The sequence below is a fragment of the Rousettus aegyptiacus genome, unplaced genomic scaffold, assembly GCF_014176215.1.
Source record: "Rousettus aegyptiacus isolate mRouAeg1 unplaced genomic scaffold, mRouAeg1.p scaffold_m13_p_1, whole genome shotgun sequence".
NCBI classification, from domain to species: Eukaryota; Metazoa; Chordata; class Mammalia; order Chiroptera; family Pteropodidae; genus Rousettus; species Rousettus aegyptiacus.
The window spans coordinates 47,526,635-47,553,330 of NW_023416284.1; the positions used below are offsets into that span (position 1 = coordinate 47,526,635).

Consider the following 26,696-nt stretch of genomic DNA (forward strand, 5'->3'; position numbering starts at 1 on the left):
TCATATTGTATTTAATTTATTATCTAAATATTAAGTTGCAAAAAATCTGAGCTTAGTTGCTGTGTCTTATTCATTCTGTGCCCCTTGCACTTGGCATAGCATCTAGTTTGTAGCTGGTATCAATTAATGCTTTTCCATGAATGAATAAATACCTTTCAGAATATATATTTTAGCTCAAATATGTTTTCATTTTTAACCCTCAGGCCTTTCTCTTTTGTGTCAGCTCTCTTAGAAATCACCTAACCATTACTTTTTTGAGTCAGTAATTTAAATTTCATACTCTTCTCAAACTAATTTCTGTCAGAGTTAAATTGCTTTTATTAGCCCAAGAAAAAGAACACTTTAGTACACAAATATTTTAAGACACAAAACAATTTTATTGTTTTTGAAATGGAAAATATCATTAGCAAATGAAAAGCAGGATAACAATTAACAGTCTTGCTCTAATTAGCTATTAATTATATTTGCTATTTTATACTATATTGAAGAATTACAGCCACTGCATAATTATCCTTCACTTCATTTTCATTCAAAATTTGAGTCTTGAAAGAATCATTAAAATATCTTTTTAATTTCTTTCCAATTTATAAACATCGTGACTCATATTCAAAAGTTCACCGCTTTGTTTATGAAATTAGATTTCACTGAGATTGTTTATCACTCTGAAAATTCCGACCTAGTAAAGAACCATTTTCAGCTGGAACTTAGCACTCTCCTCATTTTCCCTTTACTTATCTAAGTATATGTTAAGTATATTTATTCAGCATACACTATGTACAAGACACTGTGCTAGTGACTTTGGTATATACAAAGATAAAACAGGTTAATACCAAAATGAATTAGATTTGACATCTACCTTTAAAGACCTTGCCATCTAGAAAAGTAAGAAATAGACTAATAATATAAGCATGCCTCTGTATTTGTATACATAAATATTAATAATACCTAACAGTTATCAGCTCTTACTATGTGCCAATCACAGTTTTATATGTTCACGAGTAATTCATTTCATCAAATTAAAGCTTTTGATCATAAGACACACCATTATTGTAGTAGCACCAAGGAAGAAATACTCCTTAAAAATTATAACTTCTTTTTTCTTGGAAGATGATCAAGATGTTAGTATGTGAAAAAATGTAGGACTTAGAATTGATGAAATATATCAACTCATTTAATGTTCTCAACAACACTTCAAGTTAAGTAATGTTATTGTTCCCATTTTACAAATGAGTTCATTGATAGAATTCTTAGGCAACTAGCCCAAGACCATGCAGCTAGTAAATAGATGAGTAGAAATTGAACCCACATCACTCTGATTTTAAATGCTATGCTCTTAGCCTCTATAACAGAGAGGTCTTGAATTCTTTATGTAATAGGATGTTCAGGAGTTTCTATATCTTTCATTTCTGAAATGGCTTCATTTAAAGTTAGAGAAGAATACAGGAACCTTTTTTAATTCTTGAGAGAAACTGAAAATTTAGTTGAAATGATGAGACTTCTATTTCAAAATAAACCTCTGTTTTGAAAGTTATCTGTCTAAATTTGTCATAAAATGGTTATAGTAATCACAAATTGTATATCCCACCAGTCATGAGGCAATTATTTTTAATCTATGAATTTATAACTAACTACATTGCCTACAAATGTAATGATCCATATAGGATGATTGAACAAAAATTTAAATTAACTTTTACCCTGAGTATAGATATCTGGTTTTCTATTTTTTAAGGGAAAATTGGTAGTTAGTAACAACTACCCATCAAAGTTTCCTCTTTTAGCCTTCATTTAAAAAGTTGCAATATTTATGAATAGCATGTTGATGTTCTTGTACTACATGAAGAATTTCAAATAATCTTTGTAAAGATTATTTGTAAGAAAAGTAGTTAACATAGTTAAGTGTACTCTGGGCCAGTTGCATAGTCATCGGAGACTTCATCTGTGGAAATTTAGCAAAACAGAATTAGAAATGTCAAACAGAAGAGATCTAATTAAGATAATTCTTCTAGAAAAAAAATAAAAATTATGTCTCAGCTGTTCATATCTTGAATAGTCAAGATAAGATGGACATAGCTAAAATATCTTATTATTTCCCAAAATATGGTACTGGAAACTCCTACATCAAAATAACCAGATCACCAGAGTGCTGGTTAAAAATACAGATTTTGACCTCCAGCCCAGACCCACTATATCAGTCTTTCTTTGAGGAGAGCTCAAGAATCCACATTTTAAACAAGCACCTCTACCCATCAGTGATCATTTATATGCTGTATTTGAGAACCATTGCTTTAACACTCGACTTCTTCCCACCTAGTATGTTGGACCCATGGCAGAAACGAGCTAATTATTAGCGATTTTTTTTTTCAACAAACATCGGAGGTTAACATTACATTGACTAAATATTTATGAAGCAGTGTGGTGGGACACAAAAGAAATGTGAGTTCATGTACTCAAATGTATATCAGTTCTTGCTTGTCAGCTGTTCAGCATGACTAAATGGAAGTAATATTTTCTGAAATCTAAGAGTTGCCAGAAAAGAGAACTGAGGTAATCTTCATAGCCGTAAAGAAGGGACAACTCCAGAAATTATTTAAAAGGGAAAAAATACCTGTAAGATCAGTGGAAAATTGCACATTAATGGTAAACTGGAAGGGGAAAGTAGAATACTTTGGGTTTTGGATCTGGGTAGCACAGAGCAGTGAGGCCCCAACATGGGGGTGGAGTATGAAAACATTCTGAAGACAATTGAGAATATGGGTGGGAAAGAAGGTGAGATTTTGAATCTGACTCTTTTACTGCCATTTGTAATGATGGTGAATTGAATTTTGTTACTGAGTTTACATGTGAATGGATTTAACCAAATTGAGATCTAATTAATCATTGTGTTTTTTACAGCAATTGTTCAACTGTCAAGCTCTGCGAAAACTAAGTATTCCTGATAATGACCTTTCAAATCTGCCAACCACAATTGCTAGTTTAGTTAATCTTAAAGAACTCGACATCAGTAAAAATGGTAAGATTTCATCTCATCTCTAAATAACTTGAATTTTTTACTGAAAATATGCTTTGATGTTTTCTCTTAGCAAATGACATAACACTTTCTTTTATTTTGTTGTAGCTCTGTTAATTTTATTTAAAAGTTAAATCTTAATTTATAAATCGAAAGCAGAAAATCTCTCTTCCCTTCTCTTATTAGTGTACCTGACTTACTCAGCCCTTATTTTCCTCTGTATTCAGATATGTTATTTAATCTTTTCTAGAATATTTTATTGCCTTTATACTGTTTACTTTCCTTATTCTCACTATGTGTGGTGGAGGATCAGGTGGATTTTATATAAAAATAGAAAAATAGATTTTTTTTAAAGACATCATAATTGAGATGGAGATATGCTTGATATTAAACATAGTACCTATAATTAACAATATGGTATTGTGAACTTTATATTTGTTAAGAGGGTAACTCATGTTAAGTGTTCTAATCAGCCTCCTTTCTCACTCTGCCCCATGCAAACAAAAAACAAATGACAAACAAACAAACAAAACCACAAGGGACACAAGGAAACTCTGGGAGGTGTCGGATATGTCTATTATCTTGATTGTGGTGATGGTTTCACTGGTGTTTGTATATGTCCAAACTCACCACATCATAGATATTAAATATATGCAGTTTTTGGTGTGTCAATTATACCTCGATGAAGCTATTCTAAAAAAGAAAGAAAAGAAAAAACCAAAGCACTCTAAAAAAATAGAAATTAGGTAAGATTGGTTTGACATTCTAGGTAAATAGGGATCTTAATTTATTAACAACCACCAGCAAAATCTCTTGAGCAAATTAAATATGACATTTCTAAGAAATTCTGAACTCTTTTGTTTAAAATTAAGATCTCTGTTTTTATCCAGTAGAAGATTCTATTTCTCTTCCCAGTTTTATTTTCTTAATAGCATTTATGAGAATCTGGCATACTATATATTTAAATTATTTCTATATTGTCTGGACTCTTTACAAAAATTAAAATTCAGTGATGTCTCAGTTTTGTTTTTTTCATTACTGAAGTATCTATATTGCTTGAAACAGTGTGCGGCATATTGTAGGAGCTCAATAAATAGTTATTGAATGAATTCGTGAATGGATGGTTCTTCTTGATGAGCATGGAACACTTGTTGAAGTGTACTGGTATAAATTGCTAGTAAAATTTCTTCAGTTTAAGTCTATGAGAGACATAGAGAAATTTACAGTATAACTGGGGAGATAAGACTAACACCTATAAATAATCAGTGAGTATCATAAAACACTACACAATGAAGTGCTTAATTACATGGCACAAATTACAATTGTAAATTCTTAAAGAATATGAAGATTAATTAAGACTGCTGTATTATTAAGGAAGAGTTCAAGTAAAGGATGTAGCCCGAGGATTTCCATGAAGCCTGGAAGCATGGAGTAAAGGAGGGCATTTCGTTTGAAGGAAACAATATGAATGCGAACAGGGAACACACACATGTTCTTCCACACCATCTTGACTTACCACAGAGAGGTTATTCAGGGAAACAATTTCAAAGGGACCATATGTAGATTTAGAAAATAGCAAGTAGATTTAGGCCAATCGAAAGATAAAATTAGGTCTACTTTTATTCTTTTAAGATTAGATTTACAGGCCACATATTTATATCGATTGGTATTTCTGTACTTTAGTAATAATTAATACTACTTATATATTTATATACATTCACACATCAAATACTCTTTTCAACTTACAACTTCTGAGAAATTTCTGCCTAATATACTACCTCCCTTGGCCTTCAGGAAGGTTTTCCTAGAGAGTCCAAATAAATAAAAATCTACCTTATTTTTTTAAAGAAGATCAGAAAAAAATATCACCAAATATAAACATGAAACTCCTGAGGTATATGAGATTTTTATGAACATTATAATAATCCCCCAGTGTCTCTCTTTTATCACAGAATTTTGTTGCCAGGAAGTGAATTTCAACTTAGACTTCTTCAACTTAGAAGTAAGTTTATGAGCATCCTTAGAAGTCCTTGTGATTATTATTTAAGGACTTTTAGCTATGCTTATGATTTCTATATTTTGGAAATATTTATTCAAAAACATACAAGACAAGACATGGCAAGAAACTCTGCAAAATTAGTATAGTGTAAAAGGTTTGTTGAGTATGATGATATATGAGCCATTGCTAGAAATTACATAGACAGTAAAAGATTTCAACATGTCACCCCTTTCAGAAAATCATACCTAAAAAAGCTGTCACTGAATTCTGTGGCAGAGACCTTGACAATTACTTAAGAAGCATCATGCATCCTTTGGAATCTGTCAAGGGAAAGAGCAAATAACAGAATATAAGTGCAGAGTCAGCATCACAGTTGACAAGGTTGGAATAGCCCTGATGGAAATGAGTCAAGACATAGGAAACTATCATGAGAGAATACCTATATCGGTATTGAACTTTAGGAAAAGAAAATAGAATGTTTATTTTGAGATAGAGATTCACTTAAGCACTAGTCAATCTAGGTAAAAATTTGCCTGAAATGTACTTGAAGTTGAGAGTAACACCCTACAGTGAAACTAGTTCGCTTAGATGCTGAGTTTAAACCTGATCTTGGTTGTCCACGTGGCCTCCAACCTTTGATTTTCATTCCCAGTTCTTCCACCTGCCATCCTGATTCATCATTTTCCTTCCATAATTGAAAGTTACTGTTTTATATTAAAACCTTTAAATAAGTGAACTATTGTGTGTGGAAAGATATCTACATAATTGTGTAAATAGCTTTCATCTACCTCCCTAACCACTCCAACTAACCCTTCTCCCTTCCATTTCATCCTCAAGTAATTCTTAAATGCATCAACTTTTCACTTGTAACACAAAGAACTATACTATTTTCCCTGCGTAAAATATTCCTTCCTCCCCAGTGCCCTCCTCATTAACCAGACAGAATCTTCTTCACATTTAAAAATTTTTATTTTGGACTCTTTTCAGGTGTCATTTATTCTGGGAAATTTTCCTGACACTCTGTACACATAGAGGGTAATTGCTCCTTTCTCTTTTATACCTTGTATACATTTTTGCTTTGAACTTACCTCACTCTGTAATTCAATATCTATGTATCCCTATAGATTTGAATGGACTGTGAAACCCTTGGAATCAGGGACTATTTTATTTATCTCTCTATTTGGAGCTACTAAAACAATACCCAGTGTACATGGTAGTGTTCGATAAATATTTGGCAGGTAAATAACATTATACAGAAGGATCTTTTAAAATACATAGTGTGCATTTATACTGCATTACATTAGGGACCCTACAAAGGCTAGAGTCTTTACCTCTTATACTGGGAACATGTTAAATATTGTAATTGAATACTGGAAAAGATAGAAATGACATTGTAATAAGTAATGAGTAACCACTAAAATTAGTTTTAACCTGTCATGTAGTAAAATATTTAATATCCTTGTTCCTTGGGATAATGACTACTTTATGTCAGGCTTTGACCTCTCCCTTGAGCTTCAAACTTGTATTGCCAGTTGCATGCTAGATATAGCTAAAAAATGTTTCACAAACAGCTCCAAAAATCATATATTTAAAGCCATACTCATTATCCACTCCAATCTGCTTTTTCTTCATTAATCAGTTCTCTGCTAATGTTAATATTATCCACTCAAGTATTTGATGCAAAAATTCATTATTTCCTCAGATTTCCATAGACGTTTAGTCACCAAATCCTCCCAAACATACCCTTCTAAATATGCCATCTGTTTTTTTCTCATCATTCCCATACAATTGTAGTTTAGTCTCTTTATTTTCCTTGGACTACTTAAATAGCCTCCGATCCCCATTATTGCCACTACCATTGCCAAACCCATCATCCACAAAGTAGCTTTAGTACTCTTTCTAAATTGCAAATATGACTACATTACTCTCCTACTTAAGATTCTTCCATTGATCTCGGATAGAGTGTAGGCTCCCTAATACTGCATATAAAAGTCTTCACAATTAACTTCCACCTGGGCGTCTATTCCATATCTCCAATTCATTAAATATGATTTGCACTTTTTAACTTTATGGTCTAGATCCTGAAGAGCTGCCTCAAATATTTAATACTGTTTCACCATCTCTGTGAATCTCTATTATTTTCTCTGCCTAAGTCATATTTCACACTTCTTTCACCTAATTCAATCTTAATCATTCGAAACTCAATTTTGTATTAAAAACACTTGACAGTCATATTAAAATATTTAAATAGTCTTAATTTTAATCTGTTAAACATTTCAAGCATGAAGAAAATAACATGAGACAGCAACGTGCTCACAATGAGATTAAAGTGTTAGCATTTATTATAGATATCATTCTCTATTTTTTTAAATAAATAAAATGTCCCAGAAACTTGTAAATTCTCATCCCTATCCCTTCCCACTTTCTCCATCTCAAAGTTAGTGTGTTTAAAATTTCAATGAAGTTCGAATACATCATATACACTGTTCTGCAAGTTTTTCATTCATATTATATTTCTGAAATTTGTCCTTGATGATCAATGTGGATCTAATTATACTAGCAAAGTACCAAGTTCCCACTGCTTCATATCTCTGCCAACACGGGGTTATTAGATATTTTAAATGTTGGCCAATCAGATGAAAGGGTAGCTTGATATTTTAGTTTCTATTTTCCTAATCATTAGAGGAGTTGGAAATTTTTTATTTCTTCTTATTGGCAAGTGTGGAGTATCTTGCTTCTAATTGTCATTTTTGGTCCATTTTTATTTTGGACTCTTTTTCTGTTATGTATGTTCTTGGTGATTACATATTGTGGATATTAGTCCCTTGGTTAAATGGTTACAAATATTATCTTCCAATTTGTAACATTTCTTTTCACTTTGCTTTGGATACCATTTACCATTGAGAAGTTGTCATTTTTATGTACTAAAGTGTATCACTCTTCTCCTTATAGTCTGTTATTTTTATAACTTATTTAAGAAATTCTTCCCTACTCTGATATCATAAAGATATTGTTTGTATTTTCTTCCAAAACTATTAAGGGTTTTTTTCATATACTTAGGCCTTTAATTCATTTGTAACTTATTTTTTGTGCTATATATATTCTAAACTTTTTCTATATTAATAGGTGATTAATTTTCCCAGCAACATTTATTAAAGTCTCTGGTTTCCCAACTAATTTATAATTCTACCTCTTTTATATACGAAAAGACTTTTTTTCCAGACTATCCTTTTCTATCTGCTTATTTGCCTATTCCTGTGCTAATGGCACATTTTTTTAAAATCAGTATAACTTAATAATTAACTTTTAATATCTGATAATACAAGTTCTCTGTTTTTCTTTTTCAAATGTGTTTTGCAGTTCTTGGTATTTGATTCTTCCATATGAATTTTAGGTTCAACTTATTGAGGTTCACAATCTATTGGAATTTTAAAAATTGGCTTGAATTTAAAGATTAATTTTGGAAGAATTAATATCTTTATAAAAGTAAGTACTGTAATCCATGAACATTGTATTTACCTTTCTTTATGTTTTCTGTCTTTCAAAAAAATTTTCTTTCCCATCCTTATAAATTTATATCTTCATAAGTCTGTCTCATAAGCAATTTTCTGAGAAATCTAGTGCATCATCCAGATAGTCAATTTTATTGTCAAACATTGTCCTTAAGCTGTTCCTGTGTGTTTTATAAATCTCTACCGTGTCTGTGCCTATTTCTTCCTTGGTCTTTCTAACGTTGTTTAATTGAGCTATCTGTCTTTTACTTTTTTGTCATCTATCCTGCCAAAGGTTTTTTTTTTTTTTTTTTTTTTACTTTACTAATCATTTAAAGAATATTTTTGGTTTATTGGTTGATTTTTCAATCATTAATTTCAACTTTATTACTTTCCACTGCACTATTTTGATTATGCCTCTTCTACTTCCTGAGGGTTTACTCAGTTGTTTTTAGTATTCCAATATAGTTATTGCTTTTTTAGTTATCATATTTTTATTAAAATATGTTCCACGCTACATGGCCTGCATGACACTAATTTCTCATTATTTATTGAATTTCACATTGTAGCCAAGTATATGGTGAATTTTTAAAATATACTTTGTTTCTTATAAGATAATACATATTCTCTGAATTTTGGGTACAGGCTAGGGTTCTACTAATTATATACATTATTCTCCATTACATAATAACTTGTTTGGACAAATACTATTTCTTAGTGATATTTGCATACTTGGAACATTGAAAGCACCCAATGCTTGGAACATTTACCTACTTGAAACATTGAACACACCTAATGAACTAAAAAGAAATGACCTGGAAAATGAGATTCAAACCTCTTGTGTTCAGTAAAGCATCTATTCTTCCATAAAGATTAAATTCTTCCTCTTTAAAAATAAGTATATTATCCTTGAACTTTCTTAGAAAATTTTCAGTCAGTTTTCTGAAACATAGTGTGTGTGTGAGTGTGTGTGTGAATGTGTGTGTGTGGAGAGAGAGAGAGAGAGAGAGTGAGAGAGAGAGAGAGAGAGCGAGAGCAAGAGTGAACGCATGCAAACCATGGCTGCATATAAATTATCCTTTTTCTCTTAAGTCTTTCTGATAGTAAAATTACTTGCAGCAATCCATGGGTAAATACACCAGCTTGCTTTCCATATCAGTGGATTTTTGTCTTTTATTCCTCAGACATTAATTCAATCATGAAATAAAAACCCTATGTCCATTATAGATGAATGTATTTTACATAGTGTAATCTGTGAATAAATAGTCTCTGCCTGTTCATGAAGCTGGTTTATGGTCATAATGGAGTAAATTGTTTTATATAATAAAGCAAGATAATGAATGATAAGGTTTAATTAGTCAGCGATTCAATTTTAAGTATGATTGTTGATTTGTCATAGCTTCAGAGAAACTATGACACTATAATTTAAGGATTTTAATGAAAATGAATTAATGTGAAAGCCCTTTCTAATTCCGCACCAATTAAGTGATTTTTCTCTCATCCTCTAAAAACTTATTTCTATACAAGAATGAATTTTAAAAGCATCATAGTGGGCAAAATTACTATTGTTAGTTGTAATGAAAGGCAATCAGAGTTGAAGACATTATTACGTGTTTTACCAGCTTGCCAATTATTCTTCCCCTTCCCCAAATGCATGCAAAACACTAATATCCTCAACTTTCAATGAATATAGGGAGTTTCTCTCAAACACACTAGAAAAAGCAGGCATGAGTAACCTGTTAAATGATAAAGCTTTTTAAAATTTCAAGCAAGTCAAGAGGAGAATAGAGACTTTGGTAGTATCTATATAAATTCTTAGAGATGTCTATTTTGACATGTCTTTTTTGAGTTGGGGAGAAAATATTACTAGGGATTTGTTCTCAATTAGTTTTTTGATATTTGATATTTGGCAAATCATTAGGCCATTTGTTTAGAGCTTATTATTCTGCTCTATTAAATGCCTGGCTTTCAACACTAGTAATGTGTTATTTATCTGAAAATCACTAGCAGTTTCCTCACTATAAGATTACTTTCTCTTCTTACAGAATCTACTTCTCCCCAAGATTATAGTGTTAAAATAAACTGAGAATTGACTCCCTTTATTTCTATCAAAGAATATGATGGCATCATTATAAGCAAAATAAGCGAGACAGGAAAAGTTGAAAATCACATGATATCACTTATATGTGGGATATAAAACTAAAAGCAACAAATAAACAAGACAAACAGAAACACATGGCCATGGACAATAGACTAGTGGTTACCAGAGGGGAAAGAGGTAGAGGGGGTCAAATATGTGAAGAATGATAACATCCTAGAAAGAAATCTAACTATAAGAGGAGAGCACACAGTGTAAATATATATATAGATAGATAGATAGATATATTTATATTTATATTTATATATATGCCTGTTAAAATGTACAGTTGAAACTTATTGAATCTTGTTAACCAATTTCACCATAAAATTAATTAATTAATTAATTAAAAAAAGAAAAAGAATATGATGGCAACGAAAACCACGTCTGTTTTCCTGCCACTATCTCAGCCTGATACCAGAACTTTAAACTCTGTCTAATGTCTTCTTCAAGAAATAACATCAACAAGTCATGTTTATGTGTGTCACAAACACTTACTCCATGGGAGATAGAGTTTTCAATCTGGTAATATATCTAAACATAAGGAAAAAAGGAACTTCTTCTACTCCCTCATCCTTCTGAAGTCTGTGTTGGGCTCTGTCACCAAAACTGATAAATTTTCCTAGAGTTACAGCAGAGACTTTTCTGAGCTGAGTAATTAACCTGTCTTCTGTGCCCCTGTAAATCCTGAAAAATTATAAGAAAACAAAATTGAACTGGTAATGAAGCATTGTGAGCCCTCTCTCTACTAGGCCATGCTCCCTCCCAGTCTCAGTATAAACTCCTTGAATGCCAGAACTGTTGCACCTTACATTGTTTCTAGATCCACAATAGACATACTATTAAAATATAGGCACAGAAAGTACTAAATAAAGTGGTTGACTGATAATGAAGCAAAAAATCATTAGTCGAATATGAAGTAAGATTATTAAAAAGTTCATTTCACATGATATCGATTTATATATTTGTTGAAGCAGAGAGAGAGTAGTGGAGGGAATTGGATGTCATTTTAATTCTTTTTTTCTCCATTTGGGATCCCGTCTTTTATAAATATATATTATTAAATTTATTGGGGTGATGTTGGTTAATATAATTATATAAGTTTTGAGTATATAATTCTATAATACATCGCCTGTATATTGAATTTTGTGATCACCACCCAAAGTTAAATTTCCTTCCATCACCATATATTTGACCTTCTTTACCATTATCTCTCTCCCCGCTCCCCTGTCTACTTCCTTCTGATAACCCCTAAGTTGTTTTCCACATCTATGAGGCTCTGTTTGTCCATCTTATTTATTCATTGCTTTCAGATTTATATTTAATATACAAATGACATTATATGGTTCTCAACTTTATCTGACATTTCGCTTAGCATGATAATCTCAGAATCCATCCATGTTGTTGCAAATGGCAATATTTCATCTTGACTTAGTCAGATTCATTCTTTTGTGAGTGAACTTGTTGGTCAAGGTCACAAAGATATCTTAAAATTTTCTCTAGACATGTACCGGAGGCAGAATTATTAGCATAATTGATTCTCAAATTATTCATTACCTGTATTTGGTTTTTCTCTCTAGAATCCCACTGAAATAGCAAACTATTCCAGTGTTTTTTTCCTCCTGCTCACTGCTGCTGCTACTCCTTCTCTTTCTTCTTCTCCTCCTATTCCTTCTCCTACTCTCTCTCCTCCTCCCTCTCGAACCTTCCATACCTTCTCTGCCATCTTCATGACTATCGACTCTACTAAACTGGGAATATTAAGGCTCTAAGAGGATAAGTTCTACAGACTGTTACCATCATATCTACCCATCTTCCAGCATCTGCATGCATATTCTCTGATTCCTGCCTGTCAGTGTAGATGAACTATCCCTGTTCCTCTCCAAAGCCAATCTCTTTACTAGATAACCATCTTGACTTGCTTACTCACAAAAACCACTCTAGCAATTCTCAGTCTCTACTACATCATCGAGATTTTCTTTCTATTTGTTTATTTTAATAAGAATACACACATGCCATTATTTCTTTTATTCTAAAGAAAACTTGATTTCTCTTCTCTTAATAGTCCCCCACAACCTTGCAGCATTAGCTCTAGACATTATTCTCTTTATTTTCTATCTACAATTCCTTTCCTCTTATATCCTCTGGTAAACCCACTCCAGTCTTTAAGGCCATTGCTCCACCAGTATCATTTTAGACAAGTTCACACCAATCTTCTCATTACTAAATGCAAAGTCATTTTTGGTCATCATTTTACTTGACCTATCAGCATTACTTGTAACAGATGATCACTTCTTCCTACTTGATGATTTTCTTCACCTGAATCCTAAGACTCAAAACTATTTTATTTTTGTTTTTTTTCTCACATCTCATTAGCTTATCTTGTTCAGTTTCCTATGTTAATTCTTCCTATTCTACCCATTCTCATTTTGGAGTATTTCATGGTTTAGTCCTTGGCCTCTTTTTATTACTACTACTACTATTATTATTATTATTATTATTATTATTATTATTAATCTACACCTACCTTGTTGGCGCTCACATTTCATTTTGTGGCTTAAGTACTATCTATATAATAATGTTTAAATCTACAATCTAGACCTCTCTTAAACTCTTGGTTCATATACAAATACCTACCTGACGTCTCAGAATCTAACAGACATCTCGAATTACACACATCCAAAAGTAAACTCTATTCTCTACAAAACCTAATTCATATATCACTTTTCCCATCTAAGTTGAAGGCACTCCCTTCATTAAAGTTGCTCAGGGCAAAAATCCCAGAGTCATTCTTGATTTCCTTTTTTCTTTCACATTCCAATTTAATCCAGGGAATCTTATTGGTTTTACATTCAAAATATATCTAGATTCCATTCACTTCTCACTCCCTCCACTGCTCCCACCCTGTTGCAAGCCACTATCAACCATCTTCATGGTTTACCATAGCCTTTAATTGTCCTCTCTCTTAGAAAGGCTATGACACTCAGGAGCCAGAGTGATCCTCTCATGTTATTAATCAGACCACATTACTGTTATGTTTTTCATTGTCTCTATTTTATTCAGAGTAAAACTGAAAATCCTTGCAGTGGTGAGTTGCCACCCTGATCTCCCCTGCCACATACACCCCTATTATCTCTCTGACTTATTTTTTTGCTATGCTTTTCTTTCTCACTGTGTTCTAGCCATGCTGGCCTCCTTGCTATTCTTAGGATACACCAGACATATTTAAGCTTTATAGCATTGTCACTATCTATTCTTTCTGCCTCAAATGTTCTTCATTTCTACCCTCAGACATCCAGACATCTGTATCCTTATCTCTCTCACCTTCAAGTCATTGCTCAAATGCCATCTTCCCAATCAATCACGCTCACCCTAATCCCCTAGGTATTTCTGATCCATTTATTTTACTTTTACTATCTTTTTCCATAGCTAAAATGTTGTATAATTTTATGTATTTTATGTTTATAGTAAGTATCTCTATGGTTTATTGTATGTATTTCTCCACTACAGTATAAGCTCTACAAATGAAGAGAACATATAGATTTTTTTTACACTATATCTTCAGTGTTTAGTACAGTTCTGAACACAGAGTAGGTACTCAATAAACATTTGTTGCATGTATGAATGACTCTTCCCCGTCAGGGACCTTATAATTAAAGTTAGCTATTCAAATATCAAAGAACCATGTAAAACAAGATGATAAAGCAGTGATTTCTCAATTTATGAGCCATATTGTATCTCATTTTTTTTAGGTCTTATTAATTTCATAGAGAATACGATTTAAAAAGCTAGGCACTAAGAAGAGAGAGCCATATGGTCTACAATAGTTAAGTGAATTTTCATGCAGATGATAGAATTTAAATGTATTTATGTGGATGATATTCAGACTGAAGATTTAGATGAGAGGGTAGATAGGAACAGGTAAAAATTATAACACGTTAAATAAATATATCCAGAATATGATATTAAAAGACAGAGTATATGTTATAGAAATGCCTTACACTCAGGTTTACCTTTCAGGGATCTTTTATTTTTGATCATAGGGGTCAACATTGCTATTGCTATTGTTAGACTCAATATTTGATAATGAGATAATTATTTGATACATTTAGATTTCACACCTATTGCATTGGGAAAAACATTGTTTTTATACTTTAATATCAACTTAAAACCAACTTAAAGCCTAACACAAGATTTTAATGACACTTTAGTGTAGGTTTTTATTTTTACATCAATAATTTTTTTATTATTAAAGTTGAAAACTATATTAATTACTAACTTAAGATCCTCCTTTCAAGACCTTTCTGCATTCATAATAAATAAGGTAGTCCATGTAAAAACAATTAATTGAATATACTAAAACCTAGTCTTAGCCATTACTTTCCCATGCTAGGCAAGGAAGATTCATGTTTAATTGATTTTAGATTTTTCCCCTCGCCTTTTTCTGCCCATCAGTGAAATGATCTAAAAAAGGTAGCAGGAAAGAGAATAAAAATGAAAACCCCATAAAGTGAATTAATTCTTGAGTAATCGAAAACTGGGCAGGAACTTTTCAACCTAATTTTTTAAAAAGGGGAAAGGCAAAAAAAAAAAAATCAGGTAAAGTAATCTATTACATGTTTTCTTCTTAAAGATATTAATATTAGTATTTCATTAATGCAATTATGAATAATTCGTTTACATTAAATGCTTTATTTCTGAGATATTTTAAACTCAGAATATAGAATTGTTATCCCTCATTTGACAGTATTTCTGTAGACATATTCTAAATAGATTTGTGGTATAGTTGCTGAAATAAGCACATTGTGAAAATACTACTCAAGTGTCCCAATTTGGATGGCAAACATTTATTGATGTCAACTATTTGTGAATAGGTCAATTGTGCATTTTTAAACTAAATATACCATTCCATTTTATTTATTGAACACAGTGCTTTCTGTGAAATTATTTTAGAATACATTCATTTTGTTTAACCAAATATAGTCTAGTCTAAATATAATAAACTTTAATATCCAGGGGTTCCCAAAAGAAGTGAACTTGTGATACACTTAGAAGATAGTTCCTTATGGGCCTGTGTTACAAAGACTATGGAGATGTCTCCACTGAAAAATAGGGATTAGAACTTGAATTGTATGGAGTATACATACTCTATCCTGTTTTCTACAGTAATCACTAGTGAAAATGGCTGGAATAAGATATATTGTTAAAGTGAAAGATATTTATCCTCTATACCTGGAAGAATAAATTTGAAAATCAATACAAGCTTCATTTTAGAAAATGTATGTGTATGTGTATATTTAATATATGTAACCCTTTTTTATAAATTGAAAACACTATGTTCAGACAGACCAGTCCCAGAGATTGGTTAATAAAAATGTGGGTTCTACAATAAAATCTAACATAATTTTAATAGGAAGTGACATAATAGAGTAAAGAAGAACAAGACTATAGTGTTTAAAAAGTGAATTAAATGCCAGCTATATCCATTCCATCTATAAGCAGTCATTAGGTATTTAAATGTCACCTAATTCTTGTAAATCTGTGGTTCTTCATCCATAAAATGAAGATAATATTGCCTAATTTATCTTCCTCACTAGATTATTAAGAGAATTAAATTATTTTATACACTGGCATAGAAAAGTCTAAGTTAACTTTCCTCCTATTAATATAGTAATTTGATCTGCTATTTATAAGGTTCTTATTAAGTGCCAGACATGATACTAAGTTCTTTACATTCATATCATCTAAAGTTTAGAACAATCCTTTGAATTAGGCTAGTAATGAGTGAGTGACACTCAGATATTACATGACTGCCTAAGGTTATTCACATGGCTTGTTAAGTGATAATACTAGGATTCAGTCACCCTTCCAACCTGTGTTTTTAACTACTGTGCATACTACTTCTCTATGTTTAGATTAAACTGTAGCTTGAGGTTATGCTCTAAGAACTCTTTCTAAACAGTAGGGCACCTATTATTCCAAATGTCTTCCACCTTTTATAAGCAAATCGATTAGTTATAAACACCTCAGCAAAAATATAAAAATCAGCATAAACTAGTTATATATTTATATATTGGTTGTTCTCTTGTTGACTGATACCCTCTACTTCTATTTATTTCTAAGAATTATAGGTAACATTTATGCAGCACTTTCTGCCAATTACTTTACCTACTTCATCTCTTATCCCCACTGCAACGCTTCAATGATTGATGAAATTGTTTATATAATCACCATTTTTCAAAGTAGGAAAGTAAGACATTGAACATTTAAGTCACTTTCCTAGAGTTACCCAACCAATGAGTGATAAAGTTAGGAGTCCATCCTAATATGAAGGACTCTGCTCTGTGTCTAGCATTTTAATTTGTCTAGCAAATTTAAATCGTATTTTAATTTGCTTCTGTTTTCATGACTTGGTTTACACATCATTTAAGATGTCCTAAGACAAACACATGTGGACAGAAGGCATCAGGTACACCAGTATATAATGAGCCCAAACTGGTGACTGAATAGAAGACACTAACGGGGGAAAAGAAGGTGGCTTATACTTACTCTGTTAATTTTAGATATCCAAGTTAAAAGTGAATATTAAGAGGCAATGTTGAGGGTAACTCAAGGGTTAGTTTATTGACTTTTTGCCATTTTGTTAATATCTAGTTAATGAGGGCAGCTCTAGGCATTATGGCCTTTCCAAAAAAATAAATCGGCCATTCTCATTCAATTTACACATAACGGAACTCCTAAAATTCCTTGGGTTCTTATTAAGAAGGAAAATACTTTAGCAATAACTTTAGGGCAGTATAGTTTCTGGTGAAGTTTCATATATGATAAAATGGCATGAGAAATGTCCCCATACTCTCTTACATACCATTACTTTATACTGAATAAATGATCAGTCTTGGTTTGGCCGCCCTCCTGCTGCCTCACTGGGCTTCAAGGTACCATGGACATGGTGGTTCAGGTAAACTGAATCTAGGAAGGTGGAGGGTTTTCTTTTTTAAATATCTATCATCAAAAAGTTCAACTAAAACCTGCCACAAAATGTTCCTTCTGTCTAATATGAAGTGCTTAGCAGGACTAATACTTTACAATGTTTACTTCCTCAATAATAGTTTCAAAAATTGAGAGCATGTAGGACTGCAGGCATACAGAAATGGTTTCATAGAGCTGTTTTTCTAATCTTTTCAGGGCCTACTGCATTTAATTCATTTGCATCAATTGATTGAAATGTCCTCCCATCTTTTATTCCTGATGCCCACATTTATGGATTAGATTTTGCAACTTACTGATTTTCAGGAGGAAAAACTTGTGTGTTTTTCTGTCACATAGCCAACAGCACAGCTGTGAGAGCAGATGAACAGTTCTCCAAGAGCCATCAGCTAGGCTGGCTACCTCAGAGCCTCCAAAGCTGACCCAGGAAGGGCTGCTCACCTGGCTGCTCACCTCTTCACTTTTTCAGGAGATGCAGAGCTACATTCTGTGCCAACAAGGAAAAATTACATAAAATTTGTTAGAGTCGTATATTAGTTTGGGAATATCTACTTTTTTTGTGATTTATCCTTAGATATTTTTCACATGTATGTGTTCAATCTTTCCAACCATATAACATGAAGGGAGCAAAGATTTTTATCTTCTGTTTCCTTATATCTTTAGATATGTAAAGAGCAAAGATCTATCATGTCAGATATATAATTGTCCTCAATTTTATATCCAGTTTTCAATTATTACTATCATAAAATATTAACATTCATTTTATTTTTGAAGTGTATGTATATATCATATGACACTAATATGTTATTATTTTTACTTAAATGATTACCCCAATAACATTTATACTGTATATTTAATTAACTATTCTTAATGTTAGAACTATAATTTAGAGAATTTTTACTGGAATACTTTCATGTATTTTTTTTTTTACATTTTAGGTGTACAAGAATTTCCAGAAAACATAAAGTGCTGTAAGTGTTTAACAATTATTGAAGCCAGTGTCAATCCCATTTCTAAGTGAGTATGAGTGATTTGATTTTATTTTGTTTCCATTGGCTGATAATGTACCAAGATAAGAGAAATTTACATTAAATTTTAAAGGATAAACTTAAAATTCAATTCAGTAGAATGATGGAAAAGGAATAATTATATCAGAATTCTTCAACAAAATATGATTAAAAGCATTACTGAGTAACAATGAAAGCCTAATTGGTGTAAGATGGCATTACTTTGAAGCAAACTATGTCATAATTTTTTCCGTGGCTCTCAGACAAGTTTCCAAGGAAAAGCACTGAAACCAAGAGAACAGCTATTAGTTATGGTCATGGTAGAAAATTAGCATCAGGGATGTAATGAAAGTTCAAGAGAGTGTAAAGTTTAAGGTATTGACAGATTCATGAAAATAGCTGATAATGTAGTTCAAGCTGGTAAAGGAATTACATATGACCAGAAAAAAGGTAGTATTTGTGTACCAGAGATTACAGGACAAGCAAAAAGACAATTCTATGGGGATAGCAGAATGGAAGAAATGGATGATAAAGATGGTATGATCAGACACAGGGTATATGTGATTCATGATTTATTATTAGAGAAATGCCAGGGGAGAATGAGACAAAGTGTGTGACCATGTTGGCAGATTACAGTTATGTCATAATAACAGAGTGTGCTGTGGATCGAATAGGTCAAAAAAGCTATGAAGTGAATGGATTGGAGAGGCCATGAACTCAATGTTAAAGTCACTTAACAATGGAAGTGGGCATAAACTCTAAAAAGGCTGTTGACAGCTATAGTAAGATTTGGAAGAGGTTGAAACAAATCAGTAATATTGGGATGCAGAGACTGAGTTTCAAATTAGATTGGCATTATAATTATACAAAAACTGAAAGCAGGATTTAAGAAAATGCCCTCAGTCTTTTATTCACATGAAGTTGGAGAGACTGAGAGAAACCGAAGCCCCCTGGAAAATCATTTAGTGAATGGACTGTGTTTAGAAGAGGACAAAAGGAAGTTTACCAAAGCAAATTTGAAGGAAAATTTTTCACCAATAGAACTGAGGAGAGGGAATAGTGAGAGTGGTTTCTCTATGGATCATGAGAAGAGACTGTAGATGAGAATAGGAATGGAATAGAATATAAAAGGAAATAGACATATAGATGTAGGTCTTTATAGTGTAAGAAATATGTGCATGAAATGGTGTATGAAATAACTCAAGGCCTTTAGTAAAAAGTAGAGCATCGAGCAATAAAATGTGTTTGAAAGATACAGTTTTTCCACCTAAACAGTAGAATATGGGAACAAGAAAAAAATCCTGTGAAAAGTTTTTTCCAAAGCTTTTAGACTAAAATCCAACTTTCTCAAAAAAGATACTAACTTCTCACATCAATACTACAGCCATGTCCTTGACTTGAGTCATAATCCAGGGCAGATGACGAATTGTTTTGATTTCTAGTTCTTTAATTCTAACAGCTCATCTTATTTAAGAATCATGCTAAGATCTATGAGAATGGAAGTCAGATGATAAATTATACCCTTAAGAAGCTTAAACTTTATAGTTTCATTGACTATGTCTCTGAAGTGCTTTCATATGTTTAACTTTTTAAAAGATGAATGAATGGTCTTTCACCAAAAAAAAAAAAAGCCTAACATTAAGCTGTTTGAGAATTCATAAAAAATGCTTGATAGAAAAGTCACTTTATAAAGTATACAAATTTTAAAGTTTATTTTTTTAAAAGGTACAGTTTATATGCAGTAAAATTCACCCTTTTGAGTGTAGAGCTCACTGACTTTTGACAAATGTGTACAGTCATGGAGCCACCACCATAATCAAGATATAGACTCTTTAAGTCACCCCAAAAAGTTCTGTTAGCTCAATCATCCACTGATCTGATTTCTAGTCCCATGGTTTTGCCTTCAAAAATGTCATATAAATGGTATCATACAGTTGTGTCTGACTTTTTTACTTAACATACTAATTTTGAGATTTATCCATCATTTCAAGAATCAGTATTACATTCCTTTTTATCTCCAGGTAGTATTCCACAATTTGTTTATCTATCACCAGTTGATAGACATGTAGGTTGTTTGTGTAAGCATATGTTTTCACTTCTAATGGGTAAACACCTAGGATTAGTATTCTGGGTAGTATGGTACATGTGGGCTTAACCTTATAAGAAGTTTCCAAACTGTTTTCCGAAATAGCTATTCATTGTGTATTCCCACCAGCAACTTATTAGATTTCCATTGTTTCTCATCTTTGTCAGAATTTGATACTATCGGTTTTTTATATTTTTATTTTAGCAAATTTAGTAGGTGTACGATCTCATATTGGTATCTCAGTGTAGTTTTAAATTATAGTTTTAATGTCCAAGTGGCATCTTTCCTGGTATTTATGTATAATCTATATTACTTCTTTTCTTATGGCTGAATAATATTCCATTTTATATATGTACCACATATTCTTTATTCAATCATCTATCATAGGACCCTTCAGTTACTTCCACATCCTGGCCACCATGAATAATGCTGCTATGAACAGCAGGGTGCATACATCTTTGTGGATAAGTATTTTCAAGTTTTTTGGATGAATACCCAGAAGAGGGAATACTAGATTATATGATAATTCAATTCTTAGTTTTTTGAGGAACCTCCATACTGTTTTGCATAGTTGATGTACCAATTTACAATCCCAACAGCAGTATATGAATGTTCCTTTTTTCCCACAACCTCTCTAACACTTGTTATTACTTGTCCTGTTGATGATATAGCCATTCTAACAGGTGTGAGGTTGTATCTCATTGTAGTTTGAATTTGCATTTCCCTAATAGCTAGCAAGGTTGAGCATCTCCTCATATGTCTGTGGGGCATTTGTATGTCTTCTTGGAAGAAGTATCTGTTTAGGTCCTCTACCGATTTTTTAATTGGATTGTTTGTTTGTTTTTTATTGTCGAGTTATATGAGTTCTTTATATTTTGGATATTAGGCCCTTATCAGAGGCTTTGTTTGCAAGTATATTATTCCATTTAGACAATTTCCTCTTTACCTTGTTGATGATTTCTTTTGCTGTGCAGAAACTTTTAGTTTAATATAGTCCCATTTATTTATTTTTACTTTTACTTCCCTTGCCTTTGAGGTGCAGTTTCATTTCTGAATTCTCTTTTTTATACATTGATCTACATTCCATCTTCTTACAAATATTCCATAATGTTTTTAATTACTGTAGCTTTATACAATCGGGGAATGTGAGTCCTTCAACTTTGGTCCTCTTGATCAAAATATTTGGGTTATTCTATGCCCTTTGTTTTTTCATATAAATTCTATAATCAGCTTACCAATGTCTACAAAAAATTTAAAATCCTTATAAAATTTTGAGATCACATTGAATCTGTAGGTCAGTTTGGGCAGGATTGACATTTCGAAAATATTGAGTATTCCTATCCCTGAGCATGGTTTATTTTTATATTTATTTAGAGCTTTAAAAATTTATTTTATCAATGTTTTGTAGATTTCAGCATACAAATCTTGTACATGTTTTGTTTCTTTTATACCAAGTATTTCATGTTTTTTGTGAAATTGCAAATGATTTTCCTATTATTCAGTTGGTTATTGACTTCAACCTAGGAAATCACTCCAAAACTATAAATCATTTACTAGAACTAATAAGTGAATTTAGTGAGGTTGCAGAACATAAAGACCATATAAAAAATCAATTATATGTCTATATATGGCCTTTATGTTCTAGAACATCACTAAATTCACTATTAGTTCTAGTAAATAATTTACAGATTTGGAGCGATGTCCTAGATTTAATCATGTCAAGACAGTTTTGGTTTATTTTTTTCAATCGGTATGACTTTTTTTAAATTTAATTTTCTTGCCTTATTGTCCTGGCTAGGACATCCTGTACAATGTTGAATAGAAGTGAAAAGGGACATTATTGTCTTGTTTCCAGACAGAGAGAAAGCATTTAGACTTTCACCATTATGTGTAATGGTTACTTGTTTTGCCATACATGCCCTTTATCAGGTTCAGAATTTTTTTTTAATAATTTGACTTTGGGTGATGAACACACAATACAATATATAGATGATGTGTTATTGAATTGTATACTTAAAACGTATTAACCAATATCACTTCAATAAATTTAATAAAAAATAAAAATAGAGAAATATATAGTACACCATAAAAATAATTTTTTTCAATTACTGTTGACATACAATATTGTATTAGTTTCAGGTGTACAACATAATGATTAGATACTTAACTTATGAAGTGATCACCCCAATAAATCCAGTACCCATCTGATCTAGAAGGTTCTGTGCTGAGTGGAGTAAGTCACTCAGAGAAAGACAAATGCCATATGATTTCACTTAGATGTGGAATCTAAAGAACAAAATAAACAAACAGAAACTAACTCATAGATACAGAGGACATTTTGATGGTTTCCAAATAGGAGGAGGGTTGTGGGGTACATGAAAAAGGGGAATGGATTAAGAAGTACAAATTGGCAGTTACAAAATAGTCATGGTGTTGTAAAGTAGAGCATAAGAAATATAGTCAATAAGGTTGAGGAAATTTTTAATAATCTGTCCTTCACTTCATTTAAAGCCCTCCTCAACAAGGTCCTCAAAATTTAGATTTCTACCTTTATTTTCAAGGAAATCTAGGCTTTCTCTGTGATGTTTTTCAAAGCAACTGTTCAGTTTCTGACTACTTCCTAGTTCCAAAAAGTCACTCCACATATTTAGGCATTGTTACATCAGAATCCCAATTCCAGATACCAAAAATCTTTGTTAGTTTTCTAATGCTGCATAAGAAATTACAATAAGTTTAGTGGCACAAAACAACACATATTATCTCTCAATTTCTATGGGTCAGGACTCTGGACATGGTTTAGCTGGGTTCCCTACTTCAGTGTTTTATCTGGTTGTAATCAAAGCATTAGCCAAGCTGTATTCTCATATGGAGACTCAACTGGAGAAGAATTCACTTTCAAGCTCACCCAGGTTGTTGGCAGAATTCTTTCGCTTGCTGTTATAAAGTGGAAGTCCTAGCTTTTTGCTGGCTATCAGTTTGATTGTATTCTTGGATCCTAGAATCTGGTATAGTTCCCAGTCATGTGACTCTCCCCATAGGCAGTTCACAACATAGCAGCTTGGTTCTTTAATCCCAGCAGCTGAATAGAGCGAGTCACCTAGCAATGCAGAGCTTTATAATTTAATACAGTTTATATAATTTAATACAAATTTATATAATTTAATACAAATCTTGAGTCCTACCAAACTCAAAGGGAGATTATACAAGAGCATAAATACAGGAAGGGAAGAGCATGGGGTTCACCTTAGAATATCTCTACCACGTGTTGATATCTTGTTTCTGGAGACTTTTTATTATCAATGGATGTTGAATTTTGACAGAACTTTTTTTAAAGCATCTATCGATATGATGATTTCTTTTTCTTTTTCAATCTAATGGTACGTTGAATAACACTGATTGATTTTTAGTTGTCAATTTAACTGCTTTCCAGGGATAAACCCTACTTGGTCATGAAATATTACTCTTTTTGTAAGTAATAGCTCTATTTTGCTAATATTTTGTAAAGAATTTTCCCATCTATATTCATGGTGTATATTAGTCTGAAATTTATTTTCTTGTAATATCTTTGTTTGGTTTTGGTTTTGGTATCTGTAAAACTAGCTTTATAAAAATAGTTGTGACAGGTTCTCTTCTATTTTCTACAGAAGTTTTTATAGAATTGGAATTATTTCTTCCTTAAATTTTGGTAGAATTTGCCAGGGCAGCCATCTGGTCCTGGCTGTTTCTTTATGGGAAAGTTTTTAGTTACATATTTGATTTCTGTAATAGCTGTAAGGCTATTTAAATTATCTATTATTTTTTCTTGAGTGATCATTGATAGTTTGTGATTTTTATGAGTTTATACAGCTCATATAAGTTTTCAAATTTATTGATGTATTATTTTTCTTAATATTCTTTTATTAACCATTTAATATCTATGAATTCTCTAGTGGTGCTCTCTCTTTCATTCCTGTTATTAGTAATTTGTGTTTTCTTTCTTTTTTTGCTTGATCAGTCTGACTAGAAATACATCAATTCTATTGCTCTTTTCAAAAAACAGATTTGGGTTTCATTGATTTTTCTATCTATTGCTTCTCTGTTCATTTTCTTTCACCCACAAAATCTACAGAGAAGTCATTCATGAAAACCTTGGAATATAAAAGTTACAGTTTTGAGTGTTTTCATTTTAGTTTTATTTTTACAATGTGAACTTTATAGTGTAGTCTGAATGACTTAACCAAGTCATTGGTGAAAATTATCACACTAAAATTGAAACTAACAACTACTCAGTGAAAAGAGCATGGACCAACATTTATTGAGAACCAATTAGGTCTCAGGCTTTAAGATACATTATTTCATTTTCATCATCACAACAACCTTATGAAGTATGTGAATTTTATCTACATGCCTTTTTACAGATGAAAACACATGAAGATAATATTTGAATCTCTAGATTCCTCTCACTATATTTCCCTAACTCTGAAGTATCATTTTAGTTTTGGTTTAAATTAAAAGATACATTTTGAAAAATCTGAAATATTCTTAATGTTCAACAATAAGGAAACTGCAAATAAATTATGGTACATCTATTGGATGGATACAAAGGATATATATAGAGTAACCATATGGCTCTGTTTCCTCAAGTCATCCCAGTTTATACCTCTTGATGTGGCATGATTAATAATAGCTCCCTTTTAACTCCCAAAAATGTCCTAGTTTGAATGATAGATTGTGTAGTCACTGGTTATACAGCAAAGTTGAAAGATAATTACAAAATTAAGGAAGAAATCATATATGTTTGCAGTGATGTTAAAATAATTAATTGAAAATTAGATTAGAAATATAAGAAATAGTAGTGATAGTTATGTTAAGGAGATGGAATTGTGAGCAGTACTTTTTCTCTTTATATTCTAAATATTCTGTAATATTTATATTCATTTTATAATTTTAAGTTGTATAAATTTAAATATGTAGATGTAAAATATCTTTCCATTAAAGGTAGAAGATTTTACATTAGCTTCTTAATCACAGCTGATAAAATATGTAATTTAATTTGGTTTAACTGTTCTATTAGAGGTCAAATGCCTGTAATATGTTTTCATTTAACTTCTGAAGTAAATGGAATTAGAAAAGTAAAATGTTGAAACAAGGATGTCTGCAGCCAATTTTAATTTGCCTATTCTAACAATGAAAGTAAAATTAATAAAGTTATTTAAATTAGTATTCTAGCTAATATTGAAAGATCAGAATAAAAACAATTGTATACCAAGTAAAAGTAATGTAATTCCTCTCCTTTTACCAAGTTCTTACTGTTGGACAGATCATCACTTACTCATTGGAGTAACTCCGCAAGTTGATATGAGCATCATCATTTGAAAAATAAGCTAACTCTTACAAATATTTGCAAAAGTCACAGAGATAATAATGAAAAGAACTGTAATTCTAACTGTGGTCCTCTGACATCACTGCCCATTGTACTCAACCACTAAACCATATAGGTGTCTGGTTTTATTATTCTCTCTTTGTTGTAGTTTATATATGCCACTTTTAAATTAAATTTATTTGCATTTTACTGATAACTAATGAAGTTGGGAATCTTCTCATATGTCTGTCGGCCATTTGTGTGTCTTCTTGGAAGAAGTATCTGTTCAGGTCCTCTGCCTATTTTTTTAAATTGGATTGTTTGCTTTTTTGTTGTTGAGATGTGTAAGTTCTTTATGTATTTTGGATATTAGTCCTTTATCAAAAATATCTTCTCCCATTTGAAAATATCTTCTCCCATTCAGTTGGTTGCCTCTGTTTTGTTGATAGTTTCTTTTGCTGCACAGAAGCTTTTTAGTTAGATTTAGTCCCATTCATTTATTTTTGCTTCTATTTCCCTTGCCTTTGAAATCAAATTTATAAAATCCTCTCTATATCCAAAGTTCATGAGTGTAGGACCAATACCACTTTTAATTTTAACAATCAATAGAATAAGTGTTTTCTTACCAGAGAATGATATAT

The 26,696-nt window shown here is 31.7% G+C and overlaps 1 protein-coding gene across 8 annotated transcripts in view; it reads left to right on the plus strand.

The window, feature by feature from the left end:
* LRRC7 (leucine rich repeat containing 7) overlaps positions 1-26,696 on the plus strand; it is a 440,527-nt gene that overhangs the window by 191,415 nt on the left and 222,416 nt on the right. For all 8 annotated transcript variants that reach the window (XR_004955289.1, XM_016148942.2, XM_016148946.2 and 5 more), the window contains exons 4-5: positions 2,893-3,010; positions 18,560-18,638. Coding sequence is in view for 7 of the 8 variants with exons in the window: in XM_016148942.2 (XP_016004428.1) it covers positions 2,893-3,010; positions 18,560-18,638 (197 nt within the window). In the remaining variant the exon portion in view is untranslated. The remainder of the gene's footprint in view (positions 1-2,892; positions 3,011-18,559; positions 18,639-26,696) is intronic.